The 16,213-nt window shown below is 42.3% G+C and overlaps 1 protein-coding gene across 2 annotated transcripts in view; it reads left to right on the top strand.

Moving 5' to 3' along the window:
• The window catches only part of MYOF (myoferlin), a 109,122-nt gene extending 107,990 nt beyond the window's left edge, over window positions 1-1,132 (top strand). For both annotated transcript variants that reach the window (XM_073353867.1, XM_073353868.1), the window contains 2 exons: window positions 52-199; window positions 761-1,132. In XM_073353867.1, coding sequence (XP_073209968.1) covers window positions 52-199; window positions 761-796 — 184 coding nt within the window. In that variant the 3' untranslated portion in view covers window positions 797-1,132. The remainder of the gene's footprint in view (window positions 1-51; window positions 200-760) is intronic.
• The last annotated feature ends 15,081 nt before the right edge of the window (window positions 1,133-16,213 follow it).

A 16,213-nucleotide genomic window follows, 5' to 3' on the forward strand; every position in this document is an offset into this window, starting at 1 on the left:
TAACTCTCCCTGTTTGTTAACATGATGAATATTGTTCCTTTCAAAATGCAGCCGACCAGAAACTTCCTTCCTTTGGTTCACAAATCCATGCAAGACAATGAAATTTATTGTGTGGCGCAGATTTAAATGGATCTTCATAGGCATTATCATCCTACTGATTGTACTCTTGTTTCTGGCGATACTCTTATATTCACTGCCGGTAGGCATTTTTAAGTGTTTCTATGTTGTTGTTCAATTGTGACATAACTCTGGCTTTAAGGTCAAAATGAGGACCTAGTCCTGCACTCGTTATTCAGTCAAGAATAACTATTGACTCTGTTTTAGTGGGGAGTGCAGGATTGGACCCTTACATCTACAACTTCTTAAAATTTAATAAACTTTTCAACCTATTGATCAATTATTTATAATGTATGCACTGATGGATAGAGGATTTTGATTGGTTCTAATCAGAAGATTCAGGCAATTAAGAAGTGCCTTAAAAGTGCTTTCTAGGTTGCATTGTTGCAGGAATGCAGATAGTAGTACATATTTTGGAGACACTGGATTTCGTTCTACTTTCATTTGAAATACAGTACATTATAAACTAGATCAAACAACTATGCAATAACTTACCACAACTGTTTTTTCACCAGAATAGTTATAACATACTCTGATCTGTTTTAATGCTATATTTGCGCTGTATAATATTGTATACGTTTAAATGTCCAGCTTATTTTTTCTGCCTCTGCTTACTGATTTTTTCTTTCTTCCTTTTTTCTAGAATTATATATCAATGAAGATTGTGAACCCAATCTAAAGAAGAGGATTTATTCTTACAGTTTGAATAGCAATAAGGTAGTTTTACCTCAGGCTGTGGACCAAATTCAGCAAGGCTTGCTTCTTCATGGTTTTAACCTTGTTCTCTTATATGTTCAACTAGGAAATAGATAAGGGATAGGAATTTAACCAAGGTTAGCCAAGGTTCATGGGGTCATGACTAGTGTAAAAAGTCATGTTCTATTTATGTTTTGACTTTGATAACATCTGTATGTGGTAAAATTCTGTCTTCCTTGCTTTTAAACCAGATTTTTCATAAAAATTCTCCAGTTGCTCTTATTTTTTTAAATGGATACTTTATTTTGAGAATTATTTTCTACTCTGTCTCGACTTAGTAAAAAAAAACAAAACAATTACTACTTATATTTTTGTATACCAAACAAATAAAAAGTGCAATAGCGTTCTGCCATTGTATTTTGAAAAGGTCACAATATTGCTATATTAAAATCATTGTTAGAACACTGTACTTCAAACTGTATGAGCATAGAAATGAAATAAAACAATACTAAATTACTGTTTACTTTGAGTGTGTCAATCAGAGTAATTTCATTATAAAAATGATTAAATACTTTACCAACAAAAGAGAGAAATCTCAAAACTGGCAAGCGTTATTATTTATTGAATGCCAGGGTGCTTGGCACTATACAAACTTACAGGAGGACATAAGTCACAAGGAGCTTACAATCTAGCTATCTTTGTTAATTGGTATAATCCTTCCTGTAACTGATATCTTTATACTCTCTGGTAAAAATAAAACCAAAAACTCTCCTACTTAACATTTCTGTCTAATTCACTCATGTCCATTTCCACTCTTGCAATTCATTTCCTGATGAACTTATTGACGAATATTTTTAGAGATGATCCTGAACTGGCACATCAGAATGGTTTGAAACCCAAACCCCAGTGTGAATCTTGTAATTGCATCTATGAGTTGAACTAGAAAACAAAATTCTAAATATCCCAGCCTAGCTCTATCTACACCAAAAAATAAAACTATTCAGACCTGAACCCAGATCCAGATTGTGATTCAAACCTGTATTTATAGCAGGCCATACTGGAACCATACATCTGAACATGCTCAAATGCTGGGAGGATATGACATCTGCTTCTGAACCTATTTCAAAGTTTTCTAATGCAGTCCCATTTCTAATTGGATCAAGACTTGTGTTGTCATTGCAGAGATGACTATCACAGCTGCTGGAATTAATGCATCAGTATTGAAAATCTCTGCAATGATTATAAGAAATGGCAAGTCTGCCACTGAGTATAGAATCATAGAATATCAGGGTTGGAAGGGACCTCAGGAGGTCATCTAGTCCAACCCCCTGCTCAAAGCAGGACCAATCCCCAACTAAATCATCAACTGCAGTAAAAGATGTTTTGTCAGTTTTCAGCAAAACTGGGCAAATGACATTGACTTAATTCCACTGAACAAACTCGAGTAAGGTTATTGCATGAAATAATTTCCAGAGTGGTAAGCAATACTGGCTGGGGTGAAACAACCAGCGTCACCCTGTCAAAAAATAATAGCCCCTTATTTTTGGTTGTTAAGAAACCTCTTGAGAGTCTTGACCTATAAATGATAGCTCAGAGCTGGAACTAATCACCCTCCAGATGGATTGTCATAGACAAAATAACACTTTAGAAATAAGCGGCAATTGCATCAGCTAATGTCTGATCATTCGTTATTAAAATATGTCTCAATCAATGCCAGAAATCTGACAGGATAAAAATCACAGCAGGCTTGTTTTTCATTATAAGGCTAGAAAATATGTCGCTTATAAGTGTTGTAATTAGACAAGCATTTAACTTTAAAGAGGTATTTAAAGGACAGCATTCCTCAGAAACCATTCTGAAATAGGATAAGAGATCTGAACAACCCTGTGCACCTAGAATTTGAAGAGTGTCAGGTATTGCCCTTCTCGGCTCACCCGTCTCCAGTGCAGCTTTGTCTAAGCACGCACAGACCTGGCAGTTTCACTGCTATTAGGCAGATGTAATTAAAAACATAACTAAACAGCTTCAGAAAGCGTCCTGTCTCCCTAACTATGTCACTTAAAAAAACATGTAGAGTAGTCTGCAACTGGGCGATTCGGTCATTAATGCAGTGAGAAGATTTTTAATAGAAATATACACCAGTACTTCAGGCCTGCTAGGGCTACCATGCATCGCTTCAGCAGCACAAAGCAGCCTTAAACTCAGCAGAGGATTCCTCCCAGGCAGGGGAAATCCTCCCGTGATGTAGCAGTTTCCATGTCACTCTCATTCTGCCCCAACAGTAGGGAGTATGTTGGAGAACAGGAGTGTGGTTAGGACATCTCTGCTTCCTCCCTATTCCCAGCGGCTGGAATTATCCTGTGGCGGCCAGAGGCAGCTGGGCAAAACGTAGAGCAACCCTGACATTGTTCTACTTTGAGTGAAGGACTACACTTGACCAGCCCTAAGACTGACAGAGCAACCTCAAACACAAAGGCCCACAACCTCTTGTCTACTCTATCAACCATGGGATTCTCTAACAGGCCCGAACACACAGCCAGACCCACCCTGGTTCTCAGGACAATTTATTTGGTGGCCTCAAAGTGCAGCCACCAACTCTTGCTGGTTGTGCGCTCACATTTTTCCCTAAAATACTTAATTAGCTTTAGGAAAAAGAAATAAATATGCACATATACACGTCCAAATCATTGTAATTTACTTATTGCTAGCTAGTAAGTCTGTTGTGAAAAGTGATACTAACAAACATACAAGTATCACTTTTCACAGCGGACTTACTCAGCCCTGGCAATCCTGGACCAATGAAGCCCTGGATGGGGGGTCTGGGGAGGCAGCGGGGACCAGGCGTGATGGGGGTGGGTGGGAGGGTGGCTGGGTGAGGCAGCAGGGGCTGGAGCCTGAAGCCCCCTGGCTGGGACAGAGCCCAAAGCCACATAGCCGGAGCCCAAGGCTGGGGCACGAAGCCACATGCCAAGAGCCTGCCACCCCCCACCCCCATGCTGAAGCCCAACCCCTGAGCCCCACTGCCCCTGGGAAGGTGGGGAACTCACCAGGGTGCCGGCTCCTCCAGTGTTGTGTCCCAGGTATCTCCAGAGGGGGGCAGAGACCAACCCCTGCTGGTGCATCCAGGAGCACCACGGAGGGGGAGGGGCCGCTGCTTTCCTCCCCTCCTCCCAGCTCCAATCACAACCCAGGAGGCTGTGGCCACAAGAAAAACCCATAGTGGCTGCATTTGAGAAATGCTGATCTTCAGTCTCAGTCAAGGTGCTGACGCTTAGGAGCCAAAAATCCCATTTCTACTCAGACCACTTCCTCTTCCAAACTAGTGTCAGAGCTCTTCCACTTCGGGCCTGTAGTAGTTGTCCACTCCCTAAACACTCATGGACCCAACCAGTTTTGAGAACATAATAATAGACCTGCAGCCTAGCTGAGGAGAGCACCAGCCATTGCTGGACCTGCTATCCACAACAATCAATAAACAGCCCCCTAACTGCCACTTCCATCCCATCACTCCATAGAGCACCTCCATCAAAAGACGAACGAAAAGACGAGACTAGCGCAGTAGAGATGCAAAATGAGAATGGAACCCAACAGGCTATAGCCAGGGGGAGCGTGAAAGATTTCTCTTCTCCTATAGCAGCTACACAGCGATTGCCTGCAGAAATATTCTGGTCTGTGAACTGACAGCCTTTCTTCCATTTTCTAACTCTCACACTGCAAAGATTTTAAAATTATCTGGATCCAAGATGGCCTCTGCATTTCAAGAATTGAAACCGGTGCGTTATCACCCAGTTTTCTCCGGGCCAGGGCTACATTAGGATTTGGAAGAAGAATAGCTGGCTGAAAGTCAGTCTGGGCAAGAACAATGCAGAGGTGAGGCTGGCAGGTGGAGAGTAATATTTTGTAGCAATGGCCAAAACAAAACCTCACCAATCACAGACATCTGCCCCACAAGCATCAAGGTATTACATAGTCTCAGGACCCTTCTGGGTTACTCACTGATCTTGTGGGCACAAATGGCTGCAGCAGCCAGAAATGCCTTCAACTGATTCTGCTGCCCAGCAGGCAGTGTGATTTCCTGTCAGCTGCCAACCTAGCCACGGGGATCCATGTGTTGGTCACCTTCAAGCCTGACTACTGCAATGTGCTTTACCAGGTTAACAGTCACTACCATGAAGAAACCCCAGCTACTACAACCTGTCTTTCATCCAGCACAGGGAGTTGACAACACATCATTCATGTTCTCTGCACGCTGTGGTGGCTCCTGATCCACACTAATTACCTGATTGGGCCTTCTTGGTAGCTGGCTGATAAGGGTGGAACGCGCTTCTCCAAGAGCTTGACGTGACCTTTATTCTTACCATTTTCAGAGCAAAATGCAATCCCTCTCTCTCTACACCAGCTTTTACACAATAACTTCCCTGAAGATGTCAAATAAAACCTACCCAAAAGCTCAACTTTACCCCACACACTTCTCAGCAGGACATGAGACAAAAGGGAGAAAAACGTCTCCCAGACTGATGGTTTATTCTTTCTAATCTTCTTTGTTCTCCAATACTCTGCCAATGTACATTACAATTAGATCAGTGAGACAGAACATTCAAGGAAGAACCATAATGCGGCTCAAAGGGGAGAACTGGCACCTAACCTCCACGATATGCATCTGATGAAGTGAGCTGTAGCTCACGAAAGCTTATGCTCTAATAAATTGGTTAGTCTCTAAGGTGCCACAAGTACTCCTTTTCTTTTTGCGAATACAGACTAACACGGCTGTTACTCTGAAAAAAGAAAAAATGAGATCACCAGCACTCTGATGAACTTGCATTTCTTCAGTCATCCACAAGATGTCATTGTTAGTATTATGTTTTCACACACACATCTTCAGAAAAAAAATCTACTTGTAATCCAACCCAAAATATATGCCCAGCAATGCAGTCCAATTCCTGAGATGTGGAATGAGGTGCATTTAAAATTTAAGCAAATCAGTTCTGGCTTAAGGCACATGCTTTCTAAGGCTTCTAGCAAAGCAGCTGACAGCTAAATGAATCTTTTGTTGTAAAGAGGCAGTTATAAGGATCAGAAAAGAGAAGATTAGGATGAAAGTCTGGCCCCATTGAAGACAGTGGAAGTTCTGCCACTGACATTAATGGAGTCAGGATTTCAACCCCAATGTCATTAGAAGCCTAAATATTTATTAACAACCTGAAAGCAGGGTGAATAATGAAATGGCTGCATTCACTGATGAATGTATGGATGTTTGTGACTCCTTAACAGCTAGGCATGATAATACCACCTGGCTCCTATATACTACTTTTTAGCTGGCGATCCCAGAGCACTTTACACAGGAGCTCAGTATCATTATCCCAATATCACCGACAGGGAAACTGTCTCCAAAGAGGGCCAGTGACATGCTCAAGGTCATGCAGCAGGCCAGTAGCAGAGCTTGAAATAGAGCCCAAGTCTCCAGAGTCCCAGCACAGTGTGCTGTCTTCTATGCTGACTGCTTCCAAATCCAGAAGGACCTAGCAAAACCATGTAACTGGACAATATGAGAGCAGATTAAATTAACTGGAGACATATGCAAGGTGAAACATATTCTGGGGGGGAAATAAACACTTGAAAATACTAAAGGACTCTGATTTTGTTGTAGCAGCTCAGGAAAGGGCTTTGTGCCATTGAGCACAGCTTAGCATGCTTAGGAAAAAGTTAATAAGGTCTTAGACTCCATTAAGTAGGGAAGAGAGATAAAATCAGGAGATATTAGAATGTTATTGTACCAATCATTGGTTTAGCCTCACTGCAAATACTGTAGTCAGTATTGTCACAAGATCACAAAAAAGCCATATTACAAAAGGAGTAAGGATTCAAAGAAGGGCAACAATAACAATTAGGGGGAATTGGAGAGCTTTAATACAAGGAGAAATTAAGAGACCATGACTATTTTTAGCCTGAGAAGTAATAGTGTAAGAGGAGAAAGATAGCCGTATCTAAACTAATGACTGGTAGAAAATATACCTCTTTATTCTTTCCCATTATACAAAACAAAAACAAACCCACAAGGAACACAAACTAAAAGGGAAAAAAATGTAAAGTAGCTTGAAAGAGACATGCATTATTGCAAACTTTAGTTAACCTGTGGAACTCACTTGCACATGATATTATTGAGACAAATTATTTAGTAAAGTTTTAAAAACAGCACCTGCAATTACACTAGTTAGGCAAATATTACAAGTCTCATCAGTCCTTAGACTTCAAGGAATAAGATGATTATCAGCAGGAATCCCCAGCAGGAAGATATTCTATGAGCAAAAAGGCATTTCCTTCACAATGCATAGTATTGCACAACTAGGAGTATTGGTATTTTTCATCTTCCTTTGAGGGATCATGCATTGATTACTCTCACTATCGCGTACTGGGCTACATAGACCACAGGTGTACTCTTTTGTTTTACAAATCAAGGGCACCAAACTCATTTTTGCAAGGGTCAAATTTCCTTTTTAATGATGGTCCATGAGCAGGGACATGCATTTAGGGAAACACAGCAGCTGTCCCACAAACTTCAATGGGAACACAACATCAAGAGTAGCATACAGCCTGTATGTATTGGCAAATAATGATCCTGAAAAGTTTAGTTAAGTTGCATTCAGTATTGTTCATTACGGAAAATATGCTCATCTTCTTGTTCTGCGCTTGCACAGCACCTAGCATAATGGGGTACTTGTGCATGGTCAGGGCTCCTAAGCAAGACAGTAATACAAGTATTAATAATACCATCACTATCTCCTTTCTGTTTCTCTCCTCCTTCTCTGTCTTTGTCAACAACACCAGTGAGCTTAATTGAGGTAGGGGCTTTTCACCCCAAATCACTGTTTTAGGCTGCATGCAGATTCAGGAAGACAACATTGCATCAGTTACACTCAGATCACATTCAAAAAAAAATATTTTTTTTTGCAACTATGCAGGCTAGTAACTTACTTAAAAAAAATTTTTTTTAAAAGCTGGATTCTGCAGCTGCCACCTGGGGGACATAAATAAATACATCATATGCTCCAGATCTGTCTGTGGCCAGGTGTTTGACATACCTCTCATATATCATCCTAATAAATAATTTCCTATTACCAAGTGCTGTTGCAAGATCCTACACACCACAAAGACTCTGCTAATAAAACCCTGCTTTAAGGGGTTCACTAAGGTTTATTTGGGTCCTGATGCTGCAAACACTTACGCATGTACCTAACTTCACTCAGATGAGTCTGTAACAATAAGCACATGTATAAGGCTATGTCTACACTACTGCGGTAAGTCAACCTACGCTACGCAACTCCAGCTACATGAATAACATAGCTGGAGTCAACGTACCTTAGGTCGAGTTACCGCGGGTGGTCGACAGGAGAAAATATCCCATCGACTTACCTTACTCCTCTCGTCGGGGGTAGAGTACAGGGGTCGCCTGCAGAGCATTCTGCAGTCGATTTGGTGGGTCTTTACTCGACCCGCTAAATCGACTGCCGGTGGATCAATCTCAGAGCATCAATCCCAGCTGTAGTGTAGACCTGCCCTAAGTGTTTGCTAGAATCAGGACCTTGGGTTGTTGGGCCTGATGCAGTCAATCTAGACGGGATGGATTTCAGCCTCCAGGAGTAATTGAAACAGTGTGTTCTAGTACACAGAGTTTACAGTATTCTATTGCTATCTGGTTCTTGATAGACTTTTATCAGAAACACATTTCCTATCAAGACATCCTCTTTTTGACTGTTATTTAGGTATCTCTTTGAAGGATTAACTAGAGTGGGGGGAATGAAATGGAAATAAAGGTAAAAACTTCTTTAAGTGGTTCAAAATTTATTCTAAAAAAGTGAGAAACAAATGTATTCATGGCAAGATAACTAAAGTTACAATTATTAGCAAGTCCCCCAGCTTCCATGTGATTCCTCGCTAACAAAACTGAACTGCTGTGGCAGAATTCAATACTTTGCATTGCCCTTTTGTGTGACGCCAAGGGGAGTTGCTAGATATTCTTTTACACCTGCATTTGGCTCTTTCTTCACCCCAGGACACGCAAAGTATTTGTTTCAATTAATGTAATTAGAAAATGTTCAGATACCTGGGTCCCAATAACTGAGTATTGGTAGCAAGGCTAATTAGTTCCTTCATTTAAGGTTTTATGTCCTGATTTGTAGAATTCCTGAGCACACATGGGAGTCCAAAGGGAACTGCAGATACTCTGCACCTTTGGAAAATTTAGCCCTTAGCTCCCACTCTGTGTTCCTGACACCCAGACCCGTCGACAGCAATTCCAAGCCCCAGGGCGAACAGTCAATGGGCCCCTCAGCCCGTGCGGATGCAGTCCGCCTGACATTTGGGCGGTTTTGTGTCTGTGCTGGCTGGTGCCCAGCAAGCTGCTGCCGGCAGTGCTGCTTGGCACGCTCTTCTGGCATGGCCAGGGCTTGCACGTGCCCACCTGGCTGCCATCGCCACTGCTGGTACCTCTCCGCATTCACCTAGGAGCCCCCTGCGGCCCGCCCTGGTGATTTAAAAGGGCCCAGGGCTCCTGGGCCTTTTTAAAGCGCCCACACACACCCTGTCAGCAGGCCTGCTGACACCCCATGGCTCAAGATCATCCACTCCTGAAGAGTTGGTCAGTTTCAGCGCTTTTTTTGTCAGAACTAAAAGTTTCTGTTTGGGAACCAGGAGCAAACTTTCAAAACTAACCACAGCCACATTAGACTCCTGTTGATGGAAATATTTAAATTCACTACATAAATCTCATGCTCTCACATGAAGGCCTATCTGGCATCTTTGCTCATTTTAATTTCACAATCTATTAACAAGGGAAAAGTCTGCAAGGTGAGGAGGACGATCAAAGGGGATTTCTATGAAACAAAGTTAATTGAAAATAACTTAAAACAGTGGGTCAGACCTTCAGCTATTGTAAATTTGCATAACTCCTTGGAGCAATCCCAATTTACAACTGCTGAGGACCCCGCCCAGAGTTTTGGATGTAATTTCTTGCTGCAAAAATCATAAAATAAAATGGTGGTGATGAACCCATTGTCTCATGAAAGTAAAAAAAAGTGAGGTGATTTCCAGTTAGAAGTTATCAGCTTTGATAACTGCCTATGTCAATTACTTCACCTGCATAAGTATGTGTTTACAATTAGAAATAAGAGGGCTCCACCCATCCTGCTCTGATCTATCCAATGCCTGAGTGTTACCTGCTTAAACCCTGCTTAAATAGAAGTGCTCCCCCTCCAATAAAAGATATTACCTCACCCACCTTGACCCTCAAAACCCTGCCAGTGCATTTGAATAGCCAAACAAGCCTCCACTCCTCCTGAAACATCCATTCACTTTAAATAAAACACATTACAATAGAGAGAAAATTGACCTGAAATAGCTTATTTCCAAATGTAAAGGGCTAAACTGAAGACTACTGTTTTCATGCAAATTTGGCTACTCTGGTCCACTTGCATGGCCCGAGAATTATCTATTCACTTAATCCCCCCTCCCCACAGCTTCTCTCAGATTTGACAGGCAAGGAGGAGCAAATAAAAGTAACAAGGAAATGGAAAGTCCCCAAAGCAGACACATCAGCAGAGCCAGTGCACCTTGCTCTCTGCTTCCTGGGAGCCAGCAGAAGATTCCCAGAAGAAAGTCTGCTCAGTCAAGGTTCTGGGAAGGAGAGGGTCAGGGAGATGGGGTTGGAAGCTACTCTAGACGGCACAGTCCTCCTTACAGAAACACTGTATTGTCTGCAGAACCCGTGGGAGTTAATGCTGATAGCATTGGCTCTAACTACTGTACCACTCTGCTTTTTGTCCCTTCATGAATATGTGTGAAAAAATTAGGACTACACCACTTCTATTCATCTCTACAGCTTGACCACTCATTAGCAACGAATTACGTAAAACCATACATTACTGCTGCCTTGCCAACTCTCACAAGTCTCGCAGTATTTGGTGTTTGTCTTAAAGCTCCAACTCCTGCAGCCTGGTGATCACAAGAGGATCTCAGCTTTCATTTTAAGATAGCAGTAAGTTTCTAGCCTTCTTTCTTATGGAGAAAAGCTCAAAAACTTGAACACAACAGCTAAAAAAATCAGGAGGCAAATTAAAAGAATCTAAAATTTATTATTTTTAAATCTCATTTTTTTAAATCAATCTCACAATTTGGGTGGGGGGGGCTGAGTCATGATTTTGGGATGCCTGGATTGGCAATATTGTTAACACTACTTTCAGAAACTTACATCCTTCCTATTAAAACTGTCCTCAACAGCCATCAGGTATTCCCTGGGACACCAGCCAGCTATATCCTTTAACAATATATACACACTTTGCTTCTCTACAAAAGAAAAAGGACACTAAACTTTCTAAACTACTACATGCCACAAGGGGCCACAGCAATGTTTCCCTCAACCCACCCAGCAATATTGTTAACCTATCCAACTATACTCTTAGCCCAGCAGAAGCAGCTGTCCTATCTCGGGGCCTCTCCTTCTGCCCCTCTACCCCCACGAACATGATACAGTTCTGTGGTGACCTAGAATCCTATTTTCGACGTCTCCGACTCAAGGAATATTTCCAACATACCTCTGAACAACATACTAATCCACAGAGACCTCCCTACCAACACTACAAAAAGAAGGATTCTAGGTGGACTCCTCCTGAAGGTCGAAACAGCAGACTGGACTTCTACATAGAGTGCTTCCACTGATGTGCACAGGCTGAAATTGTGGAAAAGCAGCATCACTTGCCCCATAACCTCAGCTGTGCGGAACACAATGCCATCCACAGCCTCAGAAACAACTCTGACATCATAATCAAAAAGGCTGACAAAGGAGGTGCTATTGTCATCATGAATAGGTCGGAATATGAACAAGAGGCTGCTAGGCAGCTCTCCAACACCACTTTCTACAAGCCATTATCCTCTGATCCCACTGAGGGTTACCAAAAGAAACTACAGCATTTGCTCAAGAAACTCCCTGAAAAAGCACAAGATCAAATCCGCACAGACACACCCCTGGAACCCCGACCTGGGATATTCTATCTAAACCCAAGATCCATAAACCTGGAAATCCTGGGCGCCCCATCATCTCAGGCATTGGCACCCTGACAGCAGGATTGTCTGGCTATGTAGACTCCCTCCTCAGGCCCTACGCTACCAGCACTCCCAGCTACCTTCGAGACACCACTGACTTCCAGAGGAAACTACAATCCATCGGTGATCTTCCTGATAACACCATCCTGGCCACTATGGATGTAGAAGCCCTCTACACCAACATTCCACACAAAGATGGACTACAAGCCGTCAAGAACACTATCCCCGATAATGTCACGGCTAACCTGGTGGCTGAACTTTGTAACTTTGTCCTTACCCATAACTATTTTACATTTGGGGACAATGCAGACCTTCAAATCAGCGGCACTGCTATAGGTACCCGCATGGCCCCACAGTATGCCAACATTTTTATGGCTGACTTAGAACAACGCTTCCTCAGCTCTCGTTCCCTAATGCCCCTATTCTACTTGCGCTATATTGATGACATCTTCATCATCTGGACCCATGGAAAAGAAGCCCTTGAGGAATTCCACCATGATTTCAACAATTTCCATCCCACCATCAACCTCAGCCTGGTCCAGTCCACACAAGAGATCCACTTCCTGGACACTACAGTGCTAATAAACAATGGTCACATAAACACCACCTTATACCGGAAACCTACTGACGGCTATTCCTACTTACATGCCTCCAGCTTTCACCCTGACCACACCACACGATCCATCGTCTACAGCCAAGCTCTGCGATACAACCGCATTTGTTCCAACCCCTCAGACAGAGACAAACACCTACAAGATCTCTATCAAGCATTCTTACAACTACAATATCCACCTGCGGAAGTGAAGAAACAGATTGATAGAGCCAGAAGAGTTCCCAGAAGTCACCTACTACAGGACACGCCTAACAAAGAAAATAACAGAACGCCACTAGCCGTCACCTTCAGCCTCCAACTAAAACCCCTCCAACACATTATTAAGGAGCTACAACCTATCCTGAAGGATAACCCAACACACTCACAAATCTTGGGAGAAAGGCCAGTCCTTGCCTACAGACAGCCCCCCAACCTGAAGCAAATACTCACCAGCAACCACATACCACACAACAGAACCACTAACCCAGGAACCTATCCTTGCAACAAAGCCCGTTGCCAACTGTGTCCACATATCTATTCAGGGGACACCATCACAGGGCCTAATAACATCAGCCACACTATCAGAGGCTCGTTCACCTGCTCATCTACCAATGTGATATATGCCATCATGTGCCAGCAATGCCCCTCTGCCATGTACATTGGTCAAACTGGACAGTCTCTACGTAAAAGAATAAATGGACACAAATCAGATGTCAAGAATTATAACATTCATAAACCAGTCGGAGAACACTTCAATCTCTCTGGTCACGCAATTACAGACATGAAAGTTGCGATATTACAACAAAAAACTTCAAATCCAGACTCCAGCGAGAGACTGTTGAATTGGAATTCATTTGCAAATTGGATACAATTAACTTAGGCTTGAATAGAGACTGGGAGTGGCTAAGTCATTATGCAAGGTAGCCTATTTCCCCTTGGTTTTTCCTACACCCCCCCCCCAGACATTCTTGTTAAACCCTGGATTTGTGCTGGAAATGGCTCACCTTGATTATCATACACATTGTAAGGAGAGTGATCACTTTAGATAAGCTATTACCAGCAGGAGAGTGAGGTGGGGGGAGGTATTTTTTCATGCTTTGTGTGTATAAAAAGATCTTCTACACTTTCCACAGTATGCATCCGATGAAGTGAGCTGTAGCTCACGAAAGCTTACGCTCAAATAAATTGGTTAGTCTCTAAGGTGCCACAAGTACTCCTTTTCTTTTAACAATATAGAGAAACTCAAAGGGTAGGACTGTTCCTCTTGTCAAATGGATTCCATGGGGAAGGCATTAGAGAACAACGAAATGTTTCGACTGGGTGTGGTTCAGCTTTAGTAGACAGAGTGACCTGTGCATTTTGGACTCGAAGTATAATACGGTTTCAGATAGCTAGTTACTATCTGTATCATTTCAAACATTTACCAATGCAAGAGATGTTTGAACATGCACAATAAAAGTAAATATTGAAGAGCTGTAATCGTAATTCCCTGTGGAAGATCCTTACCCTGTGTTAATTAGAACTGTGCCAGAAACTAATGTGTACACCAGTGAAGCCAGGTAGAAATCAGTGATTCTGGATTGTCTGATGCAAATTAATTGAGACACAAACTGGTTATGGTGGTTTGAATCCCCTTGTAAACTGTGCATAGAAATGTCACTAATTCAGGAGAATTTTAAATACAAACAATATGCTAAGTGGACATAATGCAATTAATGAGATTCTGGTGGCTATTAGTCATTTATCCTGTTGGAGTGGTTATCACTACAACCACCAGTAAAGTGGCATATGGGCATAATCCATTATCCCTATTGTTGTTTGAGGGGAAAATCCTGCCCCCTTCTTCTTGACCACAGTGAAACTAGTGTGGTTCTCTTGCATTTGGGGTAAGTTAGGATGCTGGGAGTGTCCATGGGGTGGGAGGCTTTCCTTCTTCTTTGTGAAGCAAAGCTGGTATTTTGAGTTCCAGCATGTGGGTGGGTTTCGTGGAAGACAGTGGAATGGATCCTGAGGGGCACACAGTATGGAGAGGCCCTACAGAGGAACCGTAATTGGGGGACGGGGCACTAGAAAAACAGTCTCAAAAATATAGAAATGAAATAGAAATCAGTGTGCAAAAAATCTCTCCTTTGATATTTGACAAATAAATACTATGCAACAGTGTCTGTACTGTATACAAACCAGGGCTCCTTGATTTAACCATTCATTTGCACCAAAATCTGTTTTTATTGGGGGGTTTTTCAAATAAATGTTCAGTCAAGGGCTCAATTCCCTAGCTATTTCTTGCAGCAGTGCAGTTCCCGGCCATCAGATGTGAACCCTTCCCCAGTGTGAAACCAGCTAGCATGACCATGACATTCATACCCCATAAGGAAAAGTCCAGCAGAAATTAAAAGGGAATGCCAACATTTCTATAGACAGCTATCATGGAAACATAATTTTCTATTCAAATCTATTTTAGAGTAATTTCAATATAGCGCTATTTAATGTTGATGGACACCCATTGAGCTATTGAATTATACAAGACTTTTCCAAATGGGAGGTAATATAGTGGAAACAGGAGCACTTCAAAAACTAAACAAGCCACTAGTTGCTAGTAGTCAGCTCTATTTTCTTGCAGCTTTTATTGGTAAATATTGGCTTTACAGTTAAGTTGGAAGCTCTCATAACACACTGAAAATTACTTAGGACTCATCTCCACATTAATTGGTCCATGCAGATGCTGTTGGTGGGCACTAAAGGCTCTGTAGGGCACTGTAACATAGTCCTGTTTCAAACAGCATTACATTAAAGTGCATCAGTGGGGTTTACACGGACAAATTAATGTGCAACATGTTGGTTCTGTTTAGAAATCACACATTCATACAGCACATTACCCCACCATGTAGACAAACCCTCAGATTGTAAGCTCTTTGGGGCATGGACAGTCTTTTTGTTGTGTTTGTACAGTACCTAGCACAATGGGGTCCTGGTCCACGACGAAGGCCACTAGGTTCTCTTGAAGAAGAAGAATCAAAATAATGTAATATGTTAATATTTCAAACCCTAATAATTCAACAATGTAAAAGAGCAGAACAGAATTGTCTCCCCTTTCTTCCTCCTCTGCAAGTTGGGAAGACACAAAGTTGGGAGGTATTGCCAATACAGAGGAGGACTGGAATATCATACAAGAAGATCTGGAAAACCTTGAAATCTGGAGTAACAGAAATGGGATGAAATTTAATAGTGCAAAGTGCAAGGTCATGCACTGAGGGACTAACAACAAGAATGTTTGCTACAAGCTAGGGACGTATCAGTTGGAAGCGACAGAGGGTGAGAAAGCCTGGGTGTATTGGTTGATCACAGGATGACTATGAGCCGCCAATGTGATGCAGCTGTGAAAAAGACTAATGCAATCCTAGGATGCATCAGGCGAGGTATTTCCAGTAAAGACAGGGAAGTTTTAGTACCATAGTAAAAGGCACTGGTGAGACCTCATCTCGAATACGGTGTACAATTCTCATCTCCCATATTTAAGAAAGATGAATTCACACTGGAACAGGTGCAGAGAAGGGCTACTAGGATTATCAAAGGAATGGAAAACCTATCTTATGAGAGTAGACTCAAGGAGCTTGGCTTGTTTAGCCTAATCAAACAATGGAAGAGAGGAGATATGATCACCGTCTGAAAATACTCCAGAGCAGAGGCACCAACTTCCCCAGTTCCTGGGGGGTG

The sequence above is a fragment of the Lepidochelys kempii genome, chromosome 7, assembly GCF_965140265.1.
Source record: "Lepidochelys kempii isolate rLepKem1 chromosome 7, rLepKem1.hap2, whole genome shotgun sequence".
NCBI classification, from domain to species: domain Eukaryota; kingdom Metazoa; phylum Chordata; order Testudines; family Cheloniidae; genus Lepidochelys; species Lepidochelys kempii.